Genomic DNA, 24,608 nt, shown 5'->3' with positions numbered 1-24,608 from the left:
GGAGAGCTGTCCATACGTGATCTCATTTAATCCTGCTGAGAACCCTATAAGGTGGACGTTCTGATCCCCAGTTTGCAGATGAGAAAACAGGTATAGGGGTGTTGTAACTTTCCCAAATTTCTTTAGTCACTTGCCAAAGGAAATATAACTAGTAAGTGACAAAACTGGGACATAAAACCCAGATGATTTGGTTCTAAAATGCACCACGCTAGCTATTATATTATATTGCTTCTCCATATCTTGTAAAGTTCTAGTAGATTGGGAATCCAACTGGGGTACTACCCCCAATCCTTGTTGACTGATACTTTACAATCTAGTCCTTTGTTGGAGGTCTCCATGATGGAAGCCTAAGCTCTCAAATTTGCCAACATCTAAAAACAACTTAAGCTTAAAAAAGAATTCAGCTCGTAAACAGAATGTGTAAATGGAATTTTTGGAAATGTGGTTTTGGTGTCTAAAATTAGCCTTCTCTTCCAAACAGTATTGCCCCTTCTCATTGCTGTGTCCCCTGTCATGGAAACTGGTGCTATCGCTCTCGAGCTGTGACTGACATGTCCTCTTCATGCAATGCAGCTCTCCAGCTCTCTCCTTGACAGAGATGTAAAACATCTCCCCAAGGAAGTAGGGGTGGGGTAGGAATCTGGGTACAGCCCTTTGAAGGGGATATTTATTTGAATTTCTCTGGTCCTCCAGGCATTTTTGCTGCCTCCTTACATTTTGATTCAAGGTTGCTTTTGCTTATTTGTGAGGGTCTCCTGAATGAAAATAGCTCTCACCATCCTCTTGGATGGTCCAGGGAGTCCTTGTTTTCATGGGAAGGACATCAGGAAGGCTCTGGCCTCCAGGACACATCAAACTCTACAGCAGTCAAACTCTGACAGTGCAAATGGCCTTCATCAAGTCAGTCGGTCATGCTAGCACTTACTCTAACGGCAGTAACTGAGGATACCCAAAATGGCCTTTGCAAATGCCTTTTGCCATTTTCCCTGGGTCTTGGCTGGCATCCTTTTAGTCCTTACCAGGCTGCAGCTCTTGTCCATCCAGCAGTGACCCTATTTGCATAATTAGCTTGCATCTGTGGGTTTGTATTTACCTCCCAAAGCAATTGCCTTTGAACTTTGGATAAATACCAGCATGGAATGCTGGAAAATGTCAGCTCTTGAGCCCTCTTGTTCCCACAGAGAAGATGAAAGTGGGGGTCATTTTGGAAATCATATCCCCCTTCTGCTCTGTATCATTTAGAGTGAGGACAGGCAAAACCAGAAATAAACTCACAAAGAGGGAGAGATCTAGGGAATGTAAAATGATCACTGTGTTTTGACGTCAATGATCCAGAACAACATTGTAAGCTTCGGCTCTTTTTCAATTGGCTTGGCTATGCCTGGCCACCCTTGCAGCAGTGGTAGATTTGCTTTTTGGATTTCTCTTTATAGAACCCTCTGTTGCCTTCATTCACCCCTGCTTCTTGGATGACAGGACACTTGTAGTTTTTCTCTGGGCGGGCTTGGCCCTCTGAGTTAAATCATCCCCCCACTCCCATCTCCATCCTCCTTCCCCTGATCTCAGCGGTACATGCCGATTTGTCCATCCTCTCCAACTTCAACCATGTTATGTGTTTCGAGTTGCAATTGAGGAAGAGGGATGTGGTGAGCTAAGATTAAGGTTTGGGCTTAGAGTTGTGGGTTCTCGTCCTTGTTGCCTTGGACAGGTCATTTCACCTGTGAGCCTTAAGTCTAATCTCTACAATGGGATAATAGCAGTACCTCCCCTCATAGGGTTGGGTAGGATGTGATGGCATAATGCATGCAAAATTCTTGGCACATAGTAGATGCTCAGTAAGTGGTAGCAATTATTGCTGGATGAAGGGTCAGAGGTTCTTTTTTCTTTTTTTCTTTTCTTTTTTTCTTTTGTAGTCTCCCTCCCATCTCAAATTAGTTAAGTGACCTTCAGCAACGCACTGAAACATTCTGAGTCTCAGTCTTTTGATCTTTAGTCTGGGGACAAAAATAGCTTTTCCTTGCATACTTCGTAAGGTTCTTATGAGAATTTGTCAGCAGCAGCAGTAGCAGCAGCAAGATGTGTTTTAGTTTCAGATTCTGAGTTGCTGCTTCTGGTTTCTGCAGTCAGCTATCCAGAGGTACCAGGCAAGACCCAGAGGACAGCTGGCTGGAAAGCCCTATACTCAAACAATTCTCACACAGCCACACCCATATTTTCCCTATTCAGGAGCAATAAGATCTCCCCAAATAGCTGTACTTGGAAAAACTCTTGTAAAAAGTCCCTCTAAATTAGAACTTCTCAAAACCAGACGTGCTGGTGCATCAAAATCTCAACTCCCAGCAATGAGTCCCAGTGACGGAAGCCGGAGGGGAGTTCCAATATTCAGGCGGGGTATCTAAGGCCTCAGGTTGCAATATTTGCTTTGACTGGTGTTTACTGTATTCTGTCCACCTCTGTGAGCTGCACTGAAGACCCCATATGGTACATGTGTGGGAAATGTACAAGGGAATGATAAGAATAGTGGCTGGGAGGGAGTGGGGGCAGGGAAAGAAAGGATGAGATGGAGAAGCACACAGCAGGCTTCAATGGTATGGATCATTATTATGTTTTGAAAAGCTAGGTGGTAGGTATATGGTTGTTTTATGAATATAAACATATTCATATTATATATATTATATATATATGACATATATAATATATATATAATATACATATATATATATACATATTATATATATGATATTTTAAAAAGAGAGAAAAACAGAAAGGGAGACCCAAATCCAGAAGTATTTAGTCAGAAGCAACACCCTGTCAGGGCCGTATGTATTTTACCTATCCTATTAACCATCGTGTCCCCATTGCCTCTCACAGAGACTGGCCCAGTGTGGGTGAAGGATAACTGTTGTGGACTGAGTGGATGGATAAATGGGGGAATCTGCAATGCTTCTCTACACCCCTCACCGCTGTCATCTTTGAGCATCTCTGCTGTCATCTTTGACACCCCATCCTATGTTAACGTGTAGGGGAGTAGGCAGAAAGGCTTCCTGGGAACATTTTGTTTCTGCTCTGCTTTCAGACACAACACTGTGGCCTGGCAAACAGATGGCTTGATGATTTAACCTTGCTCTATTTCAAGCAAAACGTCCTTGCAAGATTTATTCTCAATGACACCAACGTGTGAACCTGCCACAAGGATCTTTGGAATTAACTCCTCTGGTTTGGTCCTGCCCGGTGAACACATTCCCCACGAGGCTATCTTTCACGGTCACATGAGAGGTAGCTAGAGGTGCTAACACTCCCTTCTCCTAGCCAAAGGGAGAACTGGGGTCTTTACTCTCAAGACCCAAACAAGAGAAGCATCAGTGGCAGCAGCTGCCGGCCCCAGGATAGCCCAGCTTGCTAAGCACTTGTTCCCGGCTGACGAGACTTAGTAGGACTTTTGCTATTCTGTCACCACAGCTGCTCTCCGGGAAGGGAGGCCGGAGGCTGTGGGGCTGGCCTGTGTGGACAGAACAGGGTGAGAGGATGAGGATGGATGCCTGTTCATCGTCTTGAAACAAATGACTCCTATACCTGCCAAACTGATGCCAGAGGAGCTAGGAAGCTGAAGGACATTGCTTATGCCTGTGAAAGTATTAGCTGAAAAAGGCCGACTGATGAGCAGGGGACTGCCCACCCTCCAAGGCAGTTCCTTTCCTAAGCCAAGGGCCTGGCGAAGGTGATGGTCAAGAGCTAGAGAGTGGCCGGGGGGGGCGGGGTTAGGAAGATTGCTGGGCTGGACAGCAGTGCTCTCAGCTTCTGAGTGACCTCTCTGGGCCTTATTCTGTCCAATAGGGTAATAGTCAAGATATTTAACAACCAGCGTGGATAGGCAGTAGCCAATCAGAATGAAGAAGGGCTTCATTGCAGGAAGTCTCGGCCACACCTGGTCTTAGCCCCTTGGCTGTCGGATGGTAGAGTGATGGGGAGGGACCTGGCGGAGGGGCCAGGGTGCAGGAGTCGGGAGAGGCCTTGGGGAGCTCCGAGCATCCATTATATACCTATCAGCACGGGCCTATTTCAATATATTAACCGCCAGTATGGCATTCAGTCCTCCTGCCGAATGGCGTCAGCTCTGCTATAAAACACGAGAAAGGCAGATTCAATTCTCACTCCTTATGTGTATCAGAATCACTTGGGGAGCTTGTTGAAAACACAGATGTTCCGTTCCCATTTCAAAATTACCAAAGGGCACGCTCTAGGGCCCAGGTGAGGCCCACTACGCTTGTGAGACCTGAGTGCCCTGGAACAGCTGATCTCTAAGGGTCCAGCCCTTACTTTCAAGAGGATTATGACTCTGAGACATGAAGTTCAGCACACGGTCTCTAGGGAAACATGCCCAATTCAGGAGCAGCTCATGTGACTGAGCGAAGCAGGCTGGTGGGGCCGTGGCAAATTGAAGAGCGCACGTCCATTTAACTCAAGCCGCTTTGACCCTGACCCAGGCGCCCCTGGGTGGCTGCTGCTCAGGACTGCACCTAGCTGAGGTGCCTGGAGCTGATCACAGGCACAGGGGCACCCTTCCCAGGGACTCTGAGTCTTACTTAGCTGAGGGGATGGAGCTCTCACAGGATGAAATATTGGACAGCCCTTCTGAATGGTCAAGAGAAGATGGAAGTCAGTGAGACACATACCGTGTCCTGCATCTCACTGAGTCACAGGTAGGTCATGGTTTTTAACTCTTCCGGTTCCAAAAGCCCTGTCTGTGGGACACTGAAGGGTAGCGGAGGTGTAGCTGGTCCCACATGCGGAGGGAAGGAGACCAGCCCTAAGTGAGGGTCTTGATGCTGCTTGTGGGGACCATTTTCTCAAGCGTGGCCCTCAGAGTCTGTCCACAGCTCGCCGTGCCTCTCATCTCTCAGATGTTCCCCCTGCATGGCCCCAGCACAGCCCTTCCCTCAGCAGCTTTCCTAGCTGAGGTGCCTGGAGCTGATCGCAGGCACAGGGGCACCCTTCCCAGGGACTCTGAGTCTTACTTAGCTGAGGGGATGGAGCTCTCACAGGATGAAATATTTGGCTTTGGACACGAGGGACTAGGGTTCTACCTGAGATCCCTGGAATGTTCCACAAAGGAATGGATTTTTCCAAGTATAAGAGAACTCAGCTGGATTGCTCCATTTACACCCAGCTGCCAATGCTTCTTCCCCTGCGCGGGACACCCTTCCTCCCACCCCTTTGTCTGACTCACACTTGTCCTTCAGGACTCAGCTTAGGCTGTGCTCTGACCTCCACCACTACACTATCTTGGTCTCCTTTTAGCATCACAGTGCTGGACAGGCCCATCGTTTAGAGGCCTAATTCTTTAAAAACATTCAAGCTTGACATTTGTTAAGTGTTCACTATGTGCCAGCACGATTTAAATCCCCTTATAATATTATCTCAGTTAATCCTCACAGTAGTCTAATGAGGCTGGCACTACTATCCGTCCTGTTTAAGAAAACAAGGCGCAGAGAGGTTAAGTAACTTGCCCAATGTCACTACCGTGTTTCTCCGAAAATAAGACCTCACCGGAAAATACGCCCTAGCATGATTTTTCAGGAGGACATCCCCTGAACATAAGCCCGACTGCGTAGTTAGAGGCAAAACTTAATATAAGACCCAGTATTATTTTTGGGGAAACGGGTTAACAAGTGGTAAATGAAGACTTGCCTCCAGCCTGTGTGCCGCAGAGCCTGCATTTGTAACCATGGCACTATGCCATCTCCCCACCGGCTGCAGTCGGTGTCCAGAAGTCAAGGATAGTCTCTTGGTTCACACAGCATAACCACCCCCAAGTTGGGATCTGAAGTGCGGTAGCTTGAACTTGGGGGTGTGGGCAGCTATCACCCTCGTTCTGCTGCTATCTGTGGTTATTCTTCAAGCCTCGGTGTCCTTGACTCTATAATGAGGACAATTACACCTGCCTTGTAAGGTTCAGGTGGAAATTACAGAAGGGTATCTATCATCCCGGCACAAAGGGAATACCTGAAACATGGTGGTGGAATACATGGTTGGAGGTGCTAGTGAGTTCAACTTTTCCCCACAAGGCTCCACAGGGGTGGGATTTGGTTGGATGCTGGCAATGGGTGAAGAGGCTGGATGGAGTGGGGGCAGCCAGCCTTTGGAGTTGTTTACGGTTCTCGGAGAGGGAACCCTATAGAGATGGCGGACAATGGGGAGAACATTCTGTTTCATTTGAAAGGCACAGACTGTGTCTCTATTACACGCCAATGACCTGCTGGTCAGCCCCAACAGTTAAAAATCAACTGGATCCATTGCCACTGAGTTGTCTGGTCAGGTCATTTACCTGCTGCTCTGGGGGAAGAGCAGATTGCCAAACTCACCGCTACACTTATCAAGGGAGCTGTATGGCGTAAAGATGAGCCGTAGGTACTCATATTTTGAAGATTATACCATGACTCCCTGTCCTTGTGACTTTCCTCCATTTCTCTACGTGGATTATTCAGTTCAATGAGGCATGGAGTTGGGCGTGTTGATTTTGTGGAGTAGACACGGGTCAATATCTCACAGAAACCATAATGTGTTACCAGGTTAGCTCTGACAGCTGCAAAGGCCTGACCTACATACAGGATTCCTTGGCAGGATTATGGTTTTGTTTTGTCTTAGTAAGGTCTGGAAAAGTCTGTGGACAATCCACTTTGCCAAGTGTGTGAGTGGGTATATAAAAGATACATGTTTTTAATCCCAGGATCTTAAAGAACTGGGAATTCTTTAAGAAGGGAGAAGGTCTAATTAGATGTGCCTTTTTAAAATGGCACCCAGCCTTAGCAAATGGCATTTATGCATTAAAGTGCCCACATTGATGACATGTAATAAATGTTAAGTCACAACAATTAAGTTTAATGAGAATTAATGGATTTTCTTACAGCATTGCCTCTGCTCTCTGGGATGCCCTCTCACCCTTGTTTACAAGGCTTTTCCTGGCTGGTCCTGCTTGCGTCAGCCCCATCTTCGTGGGGTCACCTAGTTTTGCAGACTCTGTGCTTCTTTCCCCACCTGTCAGGAATGTCAAGGCCACTCTCCAAGCCTCTTTGATCTTCTTCCCTGATATTCTCCTCCCCTCATTCCTCTTTCTTTCTCGCCCTCCCTGCTCTGTCTGTCTTGCATGTTTCCTTCACCCTCCCTCTTCTCCTCCTTTCCCCGCTTTTCCTCTCCGGTCTTCTTTGTCCAGTCCCTCTGAGATCGGCTTTCCTCTAGGAAGTGCCCTCACCCCAGCTGTGGGCTGGCCTTTTCTCACTGATATTGCTGCCTTATCCTGTGCAATAGCTAGCCTGCCCCAAAGGAGAAGACATCAGAGAAAGTAAAGAATGTTGCAATGCACACAGAATATATATCTAACCCCAAATCTCTTACAACGTTATTTTTAAGCATTCTGTGTTCTCTTAGGGAAGTCAGACTACAGAACCCGGATGAATTGTCCATAATACCATACAGCATCCTATCCATAGCTACGCGCTTCCTCCTATCTATTATGTAGGATTAACATGGTAGGAAAATGGGTTGAAAAGCTTAAAGCATGATAATCTTTTGCTACTAGGTCAGCTTTCTCTCTGACCTCCTTGTTTGCAGCAAACTTGGGAAGCTGACTCCCTTTGGTTTTAGAGGATTTTGGCACATTCAAAATATCCATTTCACACCCTTCCCAGAAATTCTCCCTCTGCTGCCAGTATTATGACTCTCTGGAGGGAAAAAGATATGGCGGCTACCAGCAGCCAGTGTACAGGTCCCAGAAGATGACAGCAGCTGTTCTAATGCTTGTTGAGAACATGGCGATGAGATCAAAGAAGCAATGCCAACATTCCCACCATTGTGACACCCCTGGATGAAGCCCATTTTAGTGCGCCATAGAAATTCTGCACAGAACACAGGGGACAAGAGGCCCCACACTCCAGGCTGGGGAACAGGGTGGGCAGGATGGTTCCCCCACTCCTTGGTCCGAGTAGTGGGCCTTGCTGCATCGGATCATTATTTTGGAAGCCACCCAATCTATCCTCCCACCTAGTGCAGGAATCCCTGCTCCCACCTTTCCTTTCCTGGAGGTAAAATGGGCAGAACAAGGACCCAGGCTCGAGTACCCAAAGAATGGCAGGACACCCTCAGTGGAGGCAGACTGTATTTAAATGCAATTCACCTCTTTGGGGTCTAGGAAAAGCCACCTGTAGATTCATTTGCTGGGAAACACGGTCTGTGTGGCCGAGGCAGTGGACACTGGGGTCATGCTCTTGCCAGAAGTTGACTTCCTCCGGAGTTCTGTCTGTTGTCCGGAATGGCAGCCGCTTCGGTGGGCGAATAGGATGGTCATCTCTGGGCCCAAGGGGGTTGCTTCAGGCTGGGATCCTTTAGGGGTGGCTGGCTGTTCAGGCTTTCCGGAGGTGGGTTGGAAGGTGGTGTGTTTGGTGGGAGGAGGACTGTAATTCTGAAATCTCACGGTTTTGACTTGCTGCAGGAGAAAGAAAGCAAAGAGACACTGGTGAGGTGGGAGATATGCCATTTTCCCCTGGCACTTGGTCCATGCTGTTTCTCTATACTTGTCCTCGCTTGAAGGCCTCATTCCCACGTTCATTCAGGAAATACCTGTGTCTACTATGAGTGTCTACAATGCAGCATGCACTCTGTCAGGTGCTGTGAATCCAAGAGTGAACAAAACTGCCCTGACAAAAAGACAACTGTAGCAAGCGTCATGATGGGGGAAGATAAGATGCTAAGGGAACGCAGAGGAGTGCTGAACTGAAGCTGGAATGGGGCTAGGCTTCCTAGAAGCAGAGCTATTTAAATTGAGAACTGAAGAACGATTAGGAATTATCTAGAAGAAAAAGGGTAGGCAACCATCTACCTGAGAAAAGGGCCTGAGGCAACAGGACATGATCTATTCTAGAAAGTATAAGAAGTTTACCTTCCCTCTCGCCTCTCTACCTAACCTTAAGGCCTATCTCAGTGCGTATCACTTCCTTAAGGCCTCCCCTGCTGACTCCATCAGAGAGGTCTATAATGGCTTTATAAGTCCTCAGAGCCGAGTTTGCATACTGGACCCCTGCTGGCTGAATTTAGTCTGTAAAATGTTGGAGAGTTTAAGTTGCCAATACATAAAAATTGGGAGATTGCATGTGAAAATCAGTACTTCATATATCTCTTAAAAAAAAATCAAAGATCTGGCACCCTGGGCCTATGCCCCATATTGGCAAAAACTGACTGGAACTCATTAGCAGTTCCCCATTTATATGGAAGAAACTGTCTCCTGTTTGCACAAGCCCCCTTGTTCCTTTCACCTCTCCAGACTGTTATATATTAATATCTGCCTGGTACTGATAGGTATTTGTTTTGGTCAAGCCCTATCTTAGGGCTTAATACAGTGTTCTGTGGTACGGCTGAGGAATGATTTCTTCTTCTTCTTTTTTTTTTTTTTTTTTTTTTATGAAATTTGACCTTAGTGTCCCCCACTGAGAATCCCAGTTTCTTCCTACTTTTGACCTTCACCATATCTAGCAGAGGGCGGGGCACTTATTAAATGCTTACAGTTTGAGGGTTTGGGGTAACAGGCGACAGGGGCCTGGAAAATTTTGAATTATTTGAAAATATAATTCAGAAAAAAAATCCCAACATTTATCTCAGTCAACACTTTTTTTTCTAAATGCCATTTCGCTACAAGCTTATTGCTTAGCATTAAGAGCGTGAGTTTTTGTATTAGATCTGGTTCTACTCTAGATATTAATGTGTGTCAACTGTGTGCCTTTGGGTAATGTACTTTAACTCCTTAAGCCTCCCTTTCCTCATTTTAAAATGAGGGTAATAATAACAATAATACCTACTTCAGGGGGTTGTTGTCTGGATTAAATGAGAGATAACAAGTGACAGTGCCTGCCAGGCACTGCCAGGTCATTAGCATTCAGTGTTTAACAAAGAGAAGGAAACCATATCATCTTTCCATTGAATGGGTGATGGTGGTGGTGGTGGTGGTGGTGGTGGTGGTGGTGATGGTGGTGGTGATGGTGGTGGTGGTGGTGGTGGTGGTGGTGGTGGTGGTGGTGATGGTGGTGGTGGTGGTGGTGGTGGTGATGGTGGTGGTGGTGGTGGTGGTGATGGTGGTGGTGGTGGTGGTGGTGGTGGTGGTGGTGATGGTGGTGGTGGTGGTGGTGGTGGTGGTGGGGGTGGTGGTGGTGGTGGTGGTGGTGGTGGTGGTGGTGATGGTGGTGGTGGTGGTGGTGGTGGTGGTGGTGATGGTGGTGGTGGTGGTGGTGGTGATGGTGGTGGTGGTGGTGGTGGTGGTGGTGGTGGTGGTGATGGTGGTGGTGGTGATGGTGGTGGTGGTGGTGGTGGTGGTGGTGGTGGTGGTGGTGATGGTGGTGAGGGTGGTGGTGGTGGTGGTGGTGATGGTGGTGGTGGTGATGGTGGTGGTGGTGGTGGTGGTGGTGGTGATGGTGGTGGTGGTGGTGGTGGTGGTGGTGGTGGTGGTGGTGGTGATGGTGGTGATGGTGGTGGTGGTGGTGGTGGTGGTGATGGTGGTGGTGGTGATGGTGGTGGTGGTGGTGGTGGTGGTGGTGATGGTGGTGGTGATGGTGGTGGTGGTGATGGTGGTGGTGGTGGTGGTGGTGTGATGGTGATGTGATGTTCAGTAAACTAAAAGATGTGAGCATCACCTAATCTCTTAATGTCACCTTCTCCATCCCACCATCCCTCCTGCTTCAAGGATATTATTGAGAACATAAGTCTTTTACAAAAACTCTCATGTCTTCTAGTGGGAAAAGCCCTGGCATAGAAGTTAACAGATCTGACTTCTGCCACAGAGGTCACAATAGCAGTTAGTTGCTGGAGTCGTCATAACTCAGTGTGACCTTCATACATCACTTGAATTCTCCGTGTCTCAGGTGCCTCTTCTATACTATGAACAATTATGGATCAAGCCCTATGTACACATCTCTTATCTCATTTAGTCTCCAATCCAGGCCTATGAGGCTGTTACTATTCTCACCCCATTTTATTATTTTATTTTATTTTTATTTATTTATTTTTTTAATTTTTTTTCTCACCCCATTTTAAAGATTAGGCAAAAAAAAGTCTTCAAAGTCACGAGCTAGTAAGCAGCAGAGCTGGAATTCAAATTAAGATTTGTCTGATGCCAAAGCAATGTTTTTTCCAAGCTACCTCCGGGCCTCAAAAGAAATACGTATGAAATACTTAGAAAGCATGCAAGGAGACTCGGTAACACATCTGGTGAGGGTGTGAGGATTCTTTTGAGGCTGTGATTTTGATTCCTTGTCTACTAAAACTGAAATCTCAGGAGCTAGGACACTGGGCCATGTTAGGGGTCTAAAGAGTTATGTCTCCCTAAGGTCACCTCACTCCTACCTTTTCGCTGCCATTTCTTGAGTTTTCTGGCTTCACCAGGATCGATGGTGGGGCAGATGCAGGCGGTTTGGGTAGAGGCTCACTCTTGATGGGGATTTCCTTGCCTTCCATGATGATGGAACTGGCTGCCGAGTGGATCCTGTTGTCGCTGCCCCTGCTGAGGCACGTGAGGGCGGGCTCCCCAGTGGGAATGGGCTTGGATCCCATCTCTGCCACCGCCGTTGAGGGGATCCCCTGCGGCTGTTGGAATTGGAACTGCTGGGGCCGTACGACCATGGTGGGGCTGCGTTTGAGGGAGCCCACCACCAGGGTGGGGATCCCTGACTGGACAGGTCTCTGCAGGGATCCATCTGGGGAATTACAAGACAGAGATATCAGCAACGGGGGGGTGGGGGGGGTGGGGGGGGCAACAGCAGGTTGGGTTGGGGCTGGGTGAGCAACATGTCCTGATATCCCAGAATAGTTAAGTGCTTTCCCAATATGACTGTGCTCACATTCTCTCAGGGTCTTTCAAAGGTGACCTTATTCTTTTTTTAGTGCTGTTTGCTGATGCTGGCAGCAAATAAGTGGCTAGCTGAATGTTGCGGGGGTGGTGTCAGAAGGTATATTACTTCCATTTGCCTCTCTCTCTCTCTCTCCCTCTCTTAGACTCTCTCTCTCTCTCTCTCTCTCTCTCTCTCTCTCTCTCTCTCTCTCTGTCTCTCTCTCTCCCCCCTACTCTCTCCCTCTAGATCTTTAAGATGGAAAGTGAAGAACACATACCTAGAGATGGCTTCACAATGAGAAAGAAATAGAGGAATGCAGACCAAAGAGGAAAAAAAAAGGAGACAGAAAGAGAGAACAGAAATTGAGAGTCAACAGAGAGGGATGAGAGGGAGGGAGAGAGGAAATTTGATGAGAGGAGAGGACTCTGACCAGCTACTTGAAGAAAATGATAACAGAAGCTTTAGGTATGTAGTGGTGGGACCCTTTTAGTTGGGGGCTGCAGGGAGGAAGAGTGAGTGGGATATTAAGTGTGTGTGTGCCAGGCAAATGTGACACCAGATGGAAGGACATTTGGAAAAGTTATTCTAGAGTTAGGGCTGTGTGTGGAGGAGGCTTGCAAAGTCCCATGACACAGGCTCTGGAATCAGATCTCCTTCCAGGGAGCTGGGGACAAGTGCGTCCCATCACCTCCCTGCACCTCAGTCCCCTCATTTGCAAAATGGAGCTAAGAACAGCACCACATAGGGCTGGTGTGAGGACTACATTTTACAATGTGTGCAAAATGTTAGGACTGTGCCTGGACCCTAACAAATGGCACATGTTTGCTAGATATTATTTGAGGATAAAGGATAGCAAACTCTCCTATGGGTTTGAAAAGTACAGGAGCTTGGTTTTGCCTCTTCCCTGAACTCATTCTTTTTTTTTTTTTTTCTTAATCGGAGTGGTCCCCGCTCAGTAAAAGGAAGCCATCTTTTTCCCTCAAATTCTCTGGAGACAGGAGGTCCCCATCCTAGGTCCTGTAGGTGACCCGGGGAATAATCAGGAGTTCACCACCCTGGGGGGAGGTGGGAGAAGCACGCGGCCATTTTCCATAAAGATCTCCCAGCATTTAGAGAGCCATAGGTGACGTCTAGTCAGCAATGTTAGTCGTGGACACGTGTGTGAATCAGTCATTTGTGTCCAGCACAGAGGATCCGAGCCGAGGCCATGTTCTGCACTGTGACTCTTGTCAAGCTGGATGTGAACATGGAAAGCAGAACGCTCACTGAACACAGTCGGTGACTGCAAGCAAGCCAGTCACCATTTACACAGGTCTGACCTTTCAATGTAGACATTTATTTTGCCACTGTCAGCCCTGTGAGGTACATACAGTCAATTCTGCTGTCACTTCTTTTCGCTTTGCGGAGATTGATAGTTTCACCAGCCTCACCTTGGGAAAAGGTGAGAGAGAGACAGCCTCTGGGATCTGGGAAAGTCAAAGCAGCACTGGGCAGACATGGCCTCAGTCTCCCGGAAACACGTACAAAATTGGTTTTATGAGTTATTTATGTATTTTGTTGATTCCTAATTTCTAAGAGAGCGAATGCTTTCCTATTACATGTGCATACAATGCAAGCAGTCAAAGCTCCAAGGCAATCATGATCTACACGAAGGTAGGGAGGGACTGTATGAAAGGATGCATAAGCAATTGCCAAAAGGGGGTCTTCCCGGCATTCACAAGTGGTCTAGACTGAGCCTAAGTGAGTCCATACACTGGATGTTGCAAATATGATCTGCTTAGCTGTAGCAGCAATGATAATATTGACACAATAATACTATATAAATAGCTACTTTTCTCAACAGCTTATGATGTGCCAGGTGCTGTGTCATCAGTCCTACATGGATTATTTTATTAAATCCATACAATAACCCTGATGAAGTTGGTACTATTTTTATTTCCATTTTACAAACGAGAAAACTGAAGACTGAAGAGGTCAGTGACTTGCCCAAGGCTGTTGTGATAGGATGGATTATTTTGTGTGTGTGTGAGGGGGGGTGGGGGGGTGGGGGGAAGATGGAGGAAGGTACCGGAGGGTGAGGGAAGGACGATGATTGGGTAGAATTGAGAGGCAAGAAGAGTGAGACTGAGGTAAAGCAGGTGATCAGACGAAAGCACTGAGAGAGAGATTTAATTTTCTTGGGACATTTTCCTGGGTGGCATATTGTCTCACGTGTTATTCTTTTGCTCTGATGAGTCATATTGCATTTTCACATTTAATGATTTTTTCGAAGGTAGCAGAGCCCAGTTTAAATCAGAGGACACAGAATAACTTAAATTCACTGTGCTTGGCTCGTTGTCTTCTTCTGGAGCGGTATACAAATATAAAACCTCGATGTGTTGTGAAACAATGGGTTTCAAACACTTTTAAGATGAAAACCCCTGAAAATGAGGTCTTACGTAGAAGTTCAATGTGTTAGGAGATAAAAGCATGGCTTTTAAGGGGGAAGTCGTATATGATGGCCATGTGTGCAGGTAAAGGTTATACAGGTAAAAACAAAAGCAAGGTACAGAACAGTGCAGTGAGTACGATTGCAAGGTAAATACGCATGCGTACATGGAAGAGAACTTGGGGACTGGGGGTTAATAATATGAAGGAGACTCGCTTTCGTACGATGTAATTTTTTTTTAACTTCGTGCATGTATTAGCTAAATAACAAAGTGGAATTCAGAGGCTCACAGCAATGACTACTTAACCTTCTTTCCCTCCTCACCCCCGACCTTCCCATGTTTCCCTTTTGGCACCCTGAAGGGTTCCCTGGAGCATAGTTCGAGAAGCACTGATCCAGCGAGTGCTTTGGTTGTTCCATCTTAATACGAGCCAGCACCCGCCTTGGCTGTGTTCTAATCACAGGTTGGCGCTCAGGGCTGCCACCATCCCAATCAACATGCAGGTATGAGGTGACCAGAGGGCAGTGCCCTTGAGTTGGTCTGGCTTCCTCGAGTAAAACAACTCAGTCTTTGTGGATCGTAAAGCACTCTTCACAGAGCCTTGTTTTCAAGTCAAGATCCCTGTTTCTGCAGAAGGCACTCCATCCCTCCGGGGTCAGGTCCCCCCGTCACTTAGCTCCAGGCACGTACCTCTCTGCCACCACTTACTCTTTCTCATGCTGCTCCGCCCTTTCCGAAGGGAGCCCTGTCTGAAAGTCCCCAGGCTGGCCGTGGTCCTCACAGGGTTGACAATGGCCGTGGGCACAAAGACGGACTTGAAGGCACGGCTCTGTCGGGGGTCACCTTCTGAAATGCTGCCTTGGGAGGACACAGAGGCGGTGGATAATGTCCATGCAGCGTAGAGACCTGGGCTCCGGGAATCTGCAAAACTGGATGTCTTTCTGGTTGTGGAAATTGTTTCAGAAGAGAAGGAATAAAGAAAGTAGTTAGCTAAGGGTCCTAGTTAAAAAAAACCCATATAACTACCAGCTCCGAACTGTACACTAAATGTGACCATGCCTCCCCCTCTTCCTACCCATAAACACGCTTTTCGCTGACATCGCGGGCTTAGCTAAGCAGGCCACACCCCTGCACCCGACCTCTGTGGTGTGCTGAGCACAGGCAGAGGCTCTCACACAGGCCCTGGCGGACCAGATGACTTGACTTACGTCATCTTTCACTCCAGCTCCGACCACTGCTCACCCCACGTCCCTTCAGCCCTTGAGTTCAGAGCACAAGGTCTTTCAGGTGTTCATCTCGCTTTGCAGTGGTGGTTTGTTCATTCGGGGATTTTCCCACTAGAGTCTAAACTCTTTGAAGGCAGAGATTTGTTTGGTACGACTCGTTTTGTGTGTTTTGCTATATTGTCTGTTAATAAATGTTTGCTGAATGGCCGCCATGGTGCTTTCGGCACAGATGCCAGTCATTTTGGCCAACACCAGACTGGGCACTTGCTGTATGCCGGGCACTGGCCACATACTTTGCCCACTTTATCTCATGGATTCTCCACAATATCCTTTTGAGGTAGAGTCCTATTAGTGCCGCTATTTTGTAGATTAAATAAATGGAGATTTACAGTTACTTGCCCAAGCAACTCCTAGACTTGAGATTTGAACCCAGGTCTAGGCTGGCCCTCTGCTCTACCACGAAGCCACGGCACCTGTGCTCTTACCACTGACCCACACTGCCTTCGGGCTAGTTAGGGCATTCATCATTTGGTAGCAGGGGAAACCCGGCACCCTGCTTGGAAGACATGAACTAACACAGCGCGTCGGCCCTACAGCTGCCTCCATGAGACCCTGATTCTTCAGCCTGGGGCTGGTTTTTAAGAATAGCATTCATGTTTTGTGCAACAGCAAGCTCTTCTCCATCGTTCCCAGCCTGCAAGTCCCTGACACCCAAAGGGAATGGCCGTCATTCTACAGGCCTCTCCTGCCCTTTTACCAATCCTACCACAGCATCACAGCCCCGACTAAGCAGGGCACGAATCACCTCGTCACTCTGCTGATTAAATAACCTCAGCTAATTACCTGGGAAGAACCAACTTGGCCAGAGCCCCGGCACAGAGCTGCCCTCCAGGTTTCTCTTGAGGGAATTTCCCCTTTTTTCTCCTTTTCTCTCCTTAAAAAAGTGATACGCAGTTTACTAACGAGCCAGCCCGTGTTGTACAGAGATGGATAAGGTATCATGTAACGTGGCCAATCCTTCCCAAGACGCATGCGCAGCCCGGTGTGCCAGGAGCTGATGCCTGCAGCGAGGGGACATTGTCCACAGCCGCCAACCTGCCTCTGGCCCCCGGTGGTGCTCAGTAAAGAGGAATGGGCTGCCCACCAGCAAGAGTGCAAACTACTTTCTGGAGACGAGGGCTGGGCGGTGGAGAGAAAGCCCCAGCACTGGCTTCCATGGCAGTCTGCAACTGCCTGTCTCTTGAACAGAGGCTTTAAGGTGCTGGACATCGCAAAATGGGCTGAAAACAGGCAAGACAGGTTCCTAAACTGTTTTTCAACAGCCACAGTAAGGACAGAATACAGTTCGTTAGGCCCCAGCCAGCCTTATTCTAGCAGTCTCTTCTTTGAATGACTATTTACAGACTGAGGTGCAACCTCATTTTTTCTCAGACCAGCACGAGGCTGGATTCCAGAAACTCCTAAATCCCGAGGCCCCCATCCAACACGGAGTTTCTCTATGTCTTTTGGCCAAAAGCTTAGCACTTATCTAGCACTTTCTTCTAACATCAAAGCACATTGCTCACCTATACTAATTAGTCCCCATGACAGCCCAGACCTGCAGACATCATGGTCCTTGTTTTCCAGATGGAGAGACGGAAAGACAGTGTGAGCTTGGGTGAAAAGAATGCATGTTGCGTCTGATTTACTTATTGTGCTGTTTGAGTGTATAGTTCCACGTCCCCTTCGCTGTCTGTGACATGAGCCCTTAAGGACTTGCCCAGTGTTTGAAAGGAGCACCACAAATGGCAGCTCTATGTGCTCACCACTGGTAGTGGCCGCCTGGTGAGGTTGTGAGCTTGGACCTTGACAATTTTCAAATAGTTTTGTGTAGAAAGTTAAAGGAAAATGAGTGGTGGCCCATGTGTCACTTTTCTCCATCCCTAAGGCACCCGGAGGACACATATGTCCAGTGAAGGTTGCAGGAAAGAGAAATATCCTGGCTAACTGGGCAGAAGGGAATTTGTTGGGAGGATGAGAAGGGGTAGAAAGGGCTTGGAAACAGGATCGGAGGGAGGGAGGCTGCCGAGAGCTCGGCAGTGGGAATCTGAGGCGGGGAAGAGTCTGGTCAGATGGTGCTGCTTGTGTTCTCGCCAGGAATGGTCTTCAACTTGGCCCACATCCTTTCCTCCCTTGTTCAAATTCCCAAGGTCCAAGAGTTGGGAGTACCAGGTTGGCGAAGCCTGTCCCTTAGCTGTGGTGATGGGTTGAGAAGGAGGAGGAGGAGTTGGCGCACGTTATTAGACTCCACCAACTGGCTGCAGTCATCATTTCCCCCAGGTCTCTCATTGCTGGAAGATTTGAGCTCCTGGCTTACTGTCATTCTCTCCAAAACACCTGATCCTACCATGATGATTTCATCTATTGTTAGGGACTTAAATGCCATTTTAAGCCTGGACCTCTTTCTTAAATGCTAGATTCGTATACCTAACTGCTTACCAACATCTTTCCTAGGATTACTAATAGGCACCTGAGACTTAATCTGCTGCAAACTAAGCTTTTGCAGCCCCCCTTTGCCCTCCCCCCCCAAAGAACCCGTTCTTTTGGTTTTCACCTCCATCTCAGTAAAAGGCAACTCCATCTTCCAGTGACTCAGGGCAAAACTTGGACTCACCTTGAATCCTCTATTCTTTCACACCCAATATTTGATCTGTCATAAAATCCTGTTGTCTCTCCGTTCAAAACATAGCCAGACTCTCATTGGTCAGACTCTATGAACCAGGCTAACACCCTGGTTCAATTCACCTCCATAGACTCTCACACAGCTGAAAATCTCTCCTCTGGATTATTACAATATCCTCTTAACTCCTCTTTCTTCTACTTTTTCCTCTCTGCAGTTTATTCTAAATCAGCAACTAGAGGGATTCTGGTTCAAACATAAGTTAGATCTTCTGCTCAAAACCCTGCAATAGGGTTAAAGCCAAATTCCTCATTATGACCTAGGAAATTCTAGATGATCTGACTTCCTGTGACCATTCTGACCTCATCTGCTATGAACGTCCCCCTTTGTTGCTTTAATCAGGTCCTGTTGGCCTCAAGTCAGGGACCCTCCAACCCCAGGGCCTTTGTTCCAGAACGTGCTGTTGCTGTGACCTGGAATACACTTTCTTCAGAGGTTCATATGGCTCGCTTCTCAATTCCTTAATTCCTCCTCACTTCTCAGAAAGGCCATCCCTGACCAAACTATTACAACTTCAATCACCCCCACACAAATTTTATCCCCCTTTCCTGATTTGGTTTTCTTCTTGGCTCTTATCATTAACACATCATATATATTACTTATATATCTTGGTTTTTGTGTGTTCCACTAGAAGGTAAGCTCCTGTGGGCAGGAAATTTGTGTATTTTGTTCACTGGTATTTCTCCAGTATCGAGAAAGGTCCCTGACATGTGTCAGTGCTCAATAAGTATTTGTGAAATAAATGAATTAATGGAATAGTTATAGAGACCCTTAGTTTTCTTTTGGATATGTTGCAACTTTCTAACAAATCCCGAGAACCTTCCATTGAAGGGAATAACTATGATCTTCTACTCCAACTTTCTGCCATGTGAAGAAATCTTTTTATAGGCCTGGATCTATGGGAACCCAGACTTTGTCTGTATTCTTGCTAGAAAGGGGGTCCACCACCTCACCAGCTAGCCTGATGGGAATATCTATGGGTTAGAAAATGCAGCCTTTTATTGAACCAAACCCTTCTAAGCTGTATCCACTGGTTCACTGGCCCCTCATGGAACAAATCCACTTCCTGGTCTACATAGTCTATTATGGTCCCTTTGACCCTTCTTTCTACAGCTTGAACAACCTTAGTTTATCAGTTCCTCCTGTGAAGTGGTTTTCTGTCTCCTCACCATCCTTGCTGGTCTCCTCCAGACTCAGTGCCCACCTACATGAAGGTCCCCCAAACTGGTCATATGACTTCAGGAGTGACCCCCATAGCGTACAATGGCATTATCACTTTCCTCTAGTATGTCATAAAGACAGCTTGGGATGTGTGGTGATGGCCTCACTGCCTGTGACAGGCTTTGCCTGGGCTGGTGGGGTGAAGGTAGGAGGAATTTGTGGATAGTTTTGGGGTTTGTGTGCATTGTGATTGTGGTATGAGGTGGCTAGACACAACTGTGGCCCAGTGAAATTCATAGGTATGCCACCGAATGACAGGCTGGGAAGGAAGGGCCACGGGGTAACTAGCATTTGACCTGGGGTGTGGATGGACAGGCAGTGGTCTAAGTTCACGGAAACTTTGCTAAGGAATGGCCCAGCATCCTGGAACGTTTCCTGAGATGCTCTGCGAGGTCGTCTGACCGCACATTTCTCCTTTCTGCCACTAGATGGAGCGTCGAGGTGGAGGATGTGAAGTGGGATTTTTGGGGTTTGTGCACAAAACCTGAAATCTAGTGTTTCGGCAGGTTGCCTAACTCTGTACACCCGTTTGCTCATCTGTAAATATCAACCTTACAGGATTCTTGGACATAGCCAATACGTTAAAAAATGTGAAAGTGCTTGTAAACTGTGAAGAGCCATATAAAAGATAACTATTTTTTTGCTATATATATATAGTTTTTAAATTAAAATGTTAGGAGAGTACTAGGGCAAAAGCTGTTTTTTGACCCACACTCTGAAAGAGCATCGAATCCTTCAGCAGTTCAACCCACAGTTGGCCCCTGGCCTAGAAGCCCGGACACCCCTTGCCTGAGGTTCGAGCGGACGCACCTGAAAACAGGGATGACGTAGTTGTTGGGGAAGATGCCGACTCGGCCGGTGACCAAGGAGATGCCCCTGAGCCAGCCGTCCTGGTACTTTCCCAGGACCCTGATGCTTTCTCCCTTTTGTAGGTCCAGCTCATCGGGTCCATGCGCTGAGTAGGTGTGCAGGGCCACGAACCTGGAGAGACACAGGGACTGGTGAAGGGAGACGGTGTACACACCTAGGGGAGGGCAGGGAAGCAGCGGAGGGGGAAGGGAAGGGGAAGGGAGACGGAAGCCTCGGCCCAGTGGTTAGCAATAACAGCCTCTGAGAACCAAAACCTCAGTACGTGCGGCAGACCAAAGAGGCAGAACCTGGTTGAAATAGTAGTGGAGGGGCCCAGACCTCTGCCTGTCCATCTCCCCCTCCCATAGACTCTCACACAGCTGAAAATCACTGATTTAGGCCCCATTAGCATTTGGACAATAAAGAAACTGGCCAACAATAGAGAAAGGAGTTGGTGACCAGGAGTTAGTGGCAGAGCCACGTCTCAGCCCCCTGACGTCATGCTCTGCGGGGGTGAATTCTCCCACAGCGTAGGGCAGTACCCAAGACAACGGTTGCAGCCGGCAAGGTTCGGGGAAACAGGAGGCCAGCTGGAAGCCTCTCTGATCCACACCCTCTCCTGAGAGGAGCGACCTGTTTGACTCCCAGGAATGGCCTGAAGAGCTGGCTTAATATAGGCAGGCAGGAGGACACTGGGAGGAGGGAGGCAGGTTCAATTTTAGTTCTGTGGCACACAGCGGAATGCTGGCTGCATAGTGGGATGGAGGGAGACCGGCCTCACGAGGCAAAAATGTGTTCAGTTTGGAGCAGTGCTTTCTACTCTGAAGTCCGCAGAGGGGTCAGGAATATCAAAACCACCTGTGAGTCAGGGATGAAGACACTAGTGAAGAGTGAGGCTGTGGAAGGGAGAATGGCTGGCTGACTAAAGGCACTGAAAAAAACAGAACCCACTTTGGTGTGCCAGACGCAGAGGTTACCAGTACATGCATGACCGTCAGGTGAGACATCAGGACGTCCTTCTAGATTCTAAGGACTGGGAGACATCGAAAGGTTTCAGCAAAGGGGTTGGTCAGGAATGTTCTCCTCTGCAGGTTTTCTCCCTCCTCGAAAATGCTACATTTATTTTTCACTGATTACTAAAGCAACATCTATTTATAACCCAACAGTTTGAATGTGAAGGAAGACAATAGAAATTGCTCACTACCCAATCTCCCAGCAATGTTTTCATATTTAATCTTCCAGGCTCTTTCTACTTTTGTAAAATAATGAGCTAGGATGATGTGGTTTGCTCATTTGTGTTTTTCACCAGTATTTCTGTTGGTGGTTGTAAAGGAAGGGAAGCTGTTGTCTCTCTGGAAGGGATGGTTTGGGAGGGGTGATGCTCGATGGCAGAGGGATGGCAACAGTGACCCCTGTGTGCCAGGACCGGGGGGCCGGGGTTGTGGGGCTGAGTGTTTTACTCACATATTGGCTGAGTGATGTTGCTGAGAGCCGGCCAGACTGACGATGGCTGTGGAATGTCCTGGGGAGGCAGGTGTGGGATGATAAACGCTGACCTATACAGACACAAAAGACAGCCAAGCAGAGTCAGTGAACGCCACAAGCTAAGCCCACAGCAGAGTTGCTCCAGAAGGCCTGATGCCGCTGAAAACAGAGCCATGCCCAGTGCCACCCATCGTGTGTCGTCTCTGTGGTTAGCGGCTGTGGGCAAAGCAGGGCGGGGACAGGTTGGTTTATGTCTTGATAGGGTGGCACGCCAAGGCCACATTCCAAAAGACTGCTCTGATATGGCACAGGATGAAGACCTGTCGGGTTTACAGTCGGCAGGGCACTTCCAGACTCCTTGACCTGTGCCCCCGGACCCCCACCCATCCCCCAGTACACTCACCTCCCTCTGTGAAAACCTCCTCTTGGAATATGATGCAGTGGCTAATATTGATTGAGAACTTAACACTTGTCAGGCATTTTTAAGGGCTTTACAAGCTAATTTAATCCTTATTAAAGGTACTATTACCATCCCCATTTCTGGGTGAGAAACTGAGGGAAAGAAAGGTCACCCAACTAATATGAGACAAAATGTAAAACCAGGTGGTCTAGGTCTTGATCATTCCCACCTTCCCACACACATACCAGCTTATTCAGTGACTTATGGAAGGTGAATCTGAATCCTTTTCAGTTTTCCAGGATGAAAGCGGGAACAACAATGCTAAAACCTCCTGGAAACTGTCTACTATCTTGGCACCGGCCCTGTTGTCTAACATACTACCTTGTTTATTTCCTTATTGACACGTATCAGACTGTGATTGTTTCCCTTGTTTATTTCCTGACCATCCCCTCACTAGAGTCTTTAAGTTTCATGAGGGCAGGGGTTATGTCTTGCTCATCTTTGTCTTTTTTATATGCTCAATATGCTATTGTAGCTTAAACACGGGTGAAAAAAAGGGTTTTCCTACCCAGTACACTAAACATCTCTGTGCTAACCAGAGTAAATGCGTATTCAATCTATCTTCAGTTACCCACCCATAAGTCATGGGAACTATATATGCGTGCCTTTCTAGGACTATGCTTTTGTGGGTACAATTATTGTTTGTGTGTCTGTGTTTGGGCAGCTGTGAAGGCATTGCTGAGTGCATGTGTCTCTGGCTTTCTGTGCCAGAATGTGACAATTGTATGTAGATGTGTGATGGCACTGGTCTATTGTATATTCATGCATGTGGGTCTATGAAATGCACATCTGCTGTGTGTGACTTTATGTGCATGCGTGTTTGTATATGCGACTGTAAATGTCTATCTGGAATTCTGTGTGCATGTATGTGAACTCTAGAGGTGTGTGCAGGTATGCATGACTATAGTTTTGTGTGTGTCTATGTCGATGGTTGTGTAAATGTAGTTGTGGCTGGGTATGTATGTGTGACATTATGAGAATCTGGTTATAGGATCAGAAAACCATTCCAGTCAGATAATAACCAGTGTTGGTGAGAATGTAGAGAGATTGAAACCCTCATACAGTGCTGGAGGGAATGTAAAATGGTATGGCCCCTTCGGAAAAATCTGGCGGTTCCTCAAACGGTCAAACAGAGAATTACCAAATTACCCAGTAAGTCCACTCCTAGTACATACCCAAGCGACGTGAAAACATAGGTCCACACAAAAATCTGTACATGAGTGTTTACAGCAGCATTACTTATAATAACAAAAGGTGGCGATAACCCAAATATCCATTGACTGATGAGTGGATAAACAAAATGTGGTACATTCATATAATAGAGTATTATTCAGCCATAGAAAGGAACTTCTGATACATGCTGGAACATGGATAAACCTTGAAAACATTGTGCTAAGTGAAGGAAGCCAGATGCAAAAAGACCACATTACATAATTCCATTTATATGAAATGTCCAGAATAGGGAAATCTACAGAAATAGAAAGTTGATTTGTGGTTTCCAGGGGCTGAGGACATAGGTAAATATGGGAGTGATAGTTAAAGAGTACAGGGTTTCTCTTTGAGGTGATGAAATATAAAACTGCGGTAGTAATGGTTGCATATATCTGTGAATATATTAAAAACCACTGAATTGTTTACCTTAAATGGGTGATTTGTATGGTATGTGAATTATATCTCAATGAAGCTTTTTTTAAAAAAGAGCATTCCATGGTCACACGTCTGAGGCGCTATAACACTGCGTTAAGTTATATGCACCTAAGTTATACGCACCTCAAACAGAGATGACAAGGAGCTGGCTTTTGGGCTAGGGGTCTCCTTCCTGTGACTGGGCAAACTAGATCCCTGCCGGGCATGGGCGCTGTGCCAAGGGAGAGTCTTGTTATGCGAACAACTAATCTTATGTTTGTGGAGACTGCTGGTCCACTGATTAAGCAGGATGAAGTTCAGGTAACACCCATGACTTTCCAATGTTATGTTTGAGTAAAAAGCCCTTCTATCCATAAACACCACTAATCTGTAGGGAGGAGGAAGATAGTAGAATGCAAAGCCACCCCTCCGTTATACCAGGCTCTGCCTTTCTACTTCTCGAGAGCTTCATCTGGGGAGGGGGTTATTTCCCCCTATTTGGAACACAGAACCGGGCCAGGACTGAAACAGGTGGGCTTGTGATAGAGTTCTTTCTGATATGGAATGGGAGAGGAGGCCAGATTCTCAGGTTTTGTGGTGTCCTGGAGGGGAAGGGAGAACACAAGTAGAGAAGGAAGAAGAAGGAGGCAAAGGAGGATGAGCGGGAGAGGACAAGCTAGTGAACGAGTGAGAGTGGGGCAGAGAGTCAGAAGCTGGGACAGAGGT

The 24,608-nt window shown here is 47.2% G+C and overlaps 1 protein-coding gene across 2 annotated transcripts in view; it reads right to left on the bottom strand.

Annotated features, from left to right (window-relative positions):
• Nucleotides 1–24,608, bottom strand: part of SH3RF2 (SH3 domain containing ring finger 2) — a 112,307-nt gene that overhangs the window by 8,477 nt on the left and 79,222 nt on the right. Inside the window, exons 6-10 of one of the 2 annotated variants that reach the window (XM_033096706.1) lie at nucleotides 21,776–21,867; nucleotides 20,273–20,443; nucleotides 15,005–15,237; nucleotides 11,383–11,732; nucleotides 8,171–8,479 (exon numbers count right to left, since the gene is read on the bottom strand). In XM_033096706.1, the coding sequence (XP_032952597.1) occupies nucleotides 8,204–8,479; nucleotides 11,383–11,732; nucleotides 15,005–15,237; nucleotides 20,273–20,443; nucleotides 21,776–21,867 (1,122 nt within the window). In that variant the 3' untranslated portion in view covers nucleotides 8,171–8,203. Of the gene's footprint in view, nucleotides 1–8,139; nucleotides 8,480–11,382; nucleotides 11,733–15,004; nucleotides 15,238–20,272; nucleotides 20,444–21,775; nucleotides 21,868–24,608 lie in introns of those variants that run through there. The other variant, XM_033096707.1, reaches the window with a different exon arrangement.

This window comes from Rhinolophus ferrumequinum, chromosome 24 (assembly GCF_004115265.2).
Source record: "Rhinolophus ferrumequinum isolate MPI-CBG mRhiFer1 chromosome 24, mRhiFer1_v1.p, whole genome shotgun sequence".
Taxonomy (NCBI): Eukaryota; Metazoa; Chordata; class Mammalia; order Chiroptera; family Rhinolophidae; genus Rhinolophus; species Rhinolophus ferrumequinum.
This window is presented reverse-complemented; position numbering and strand designations above follow the sequence as displayed.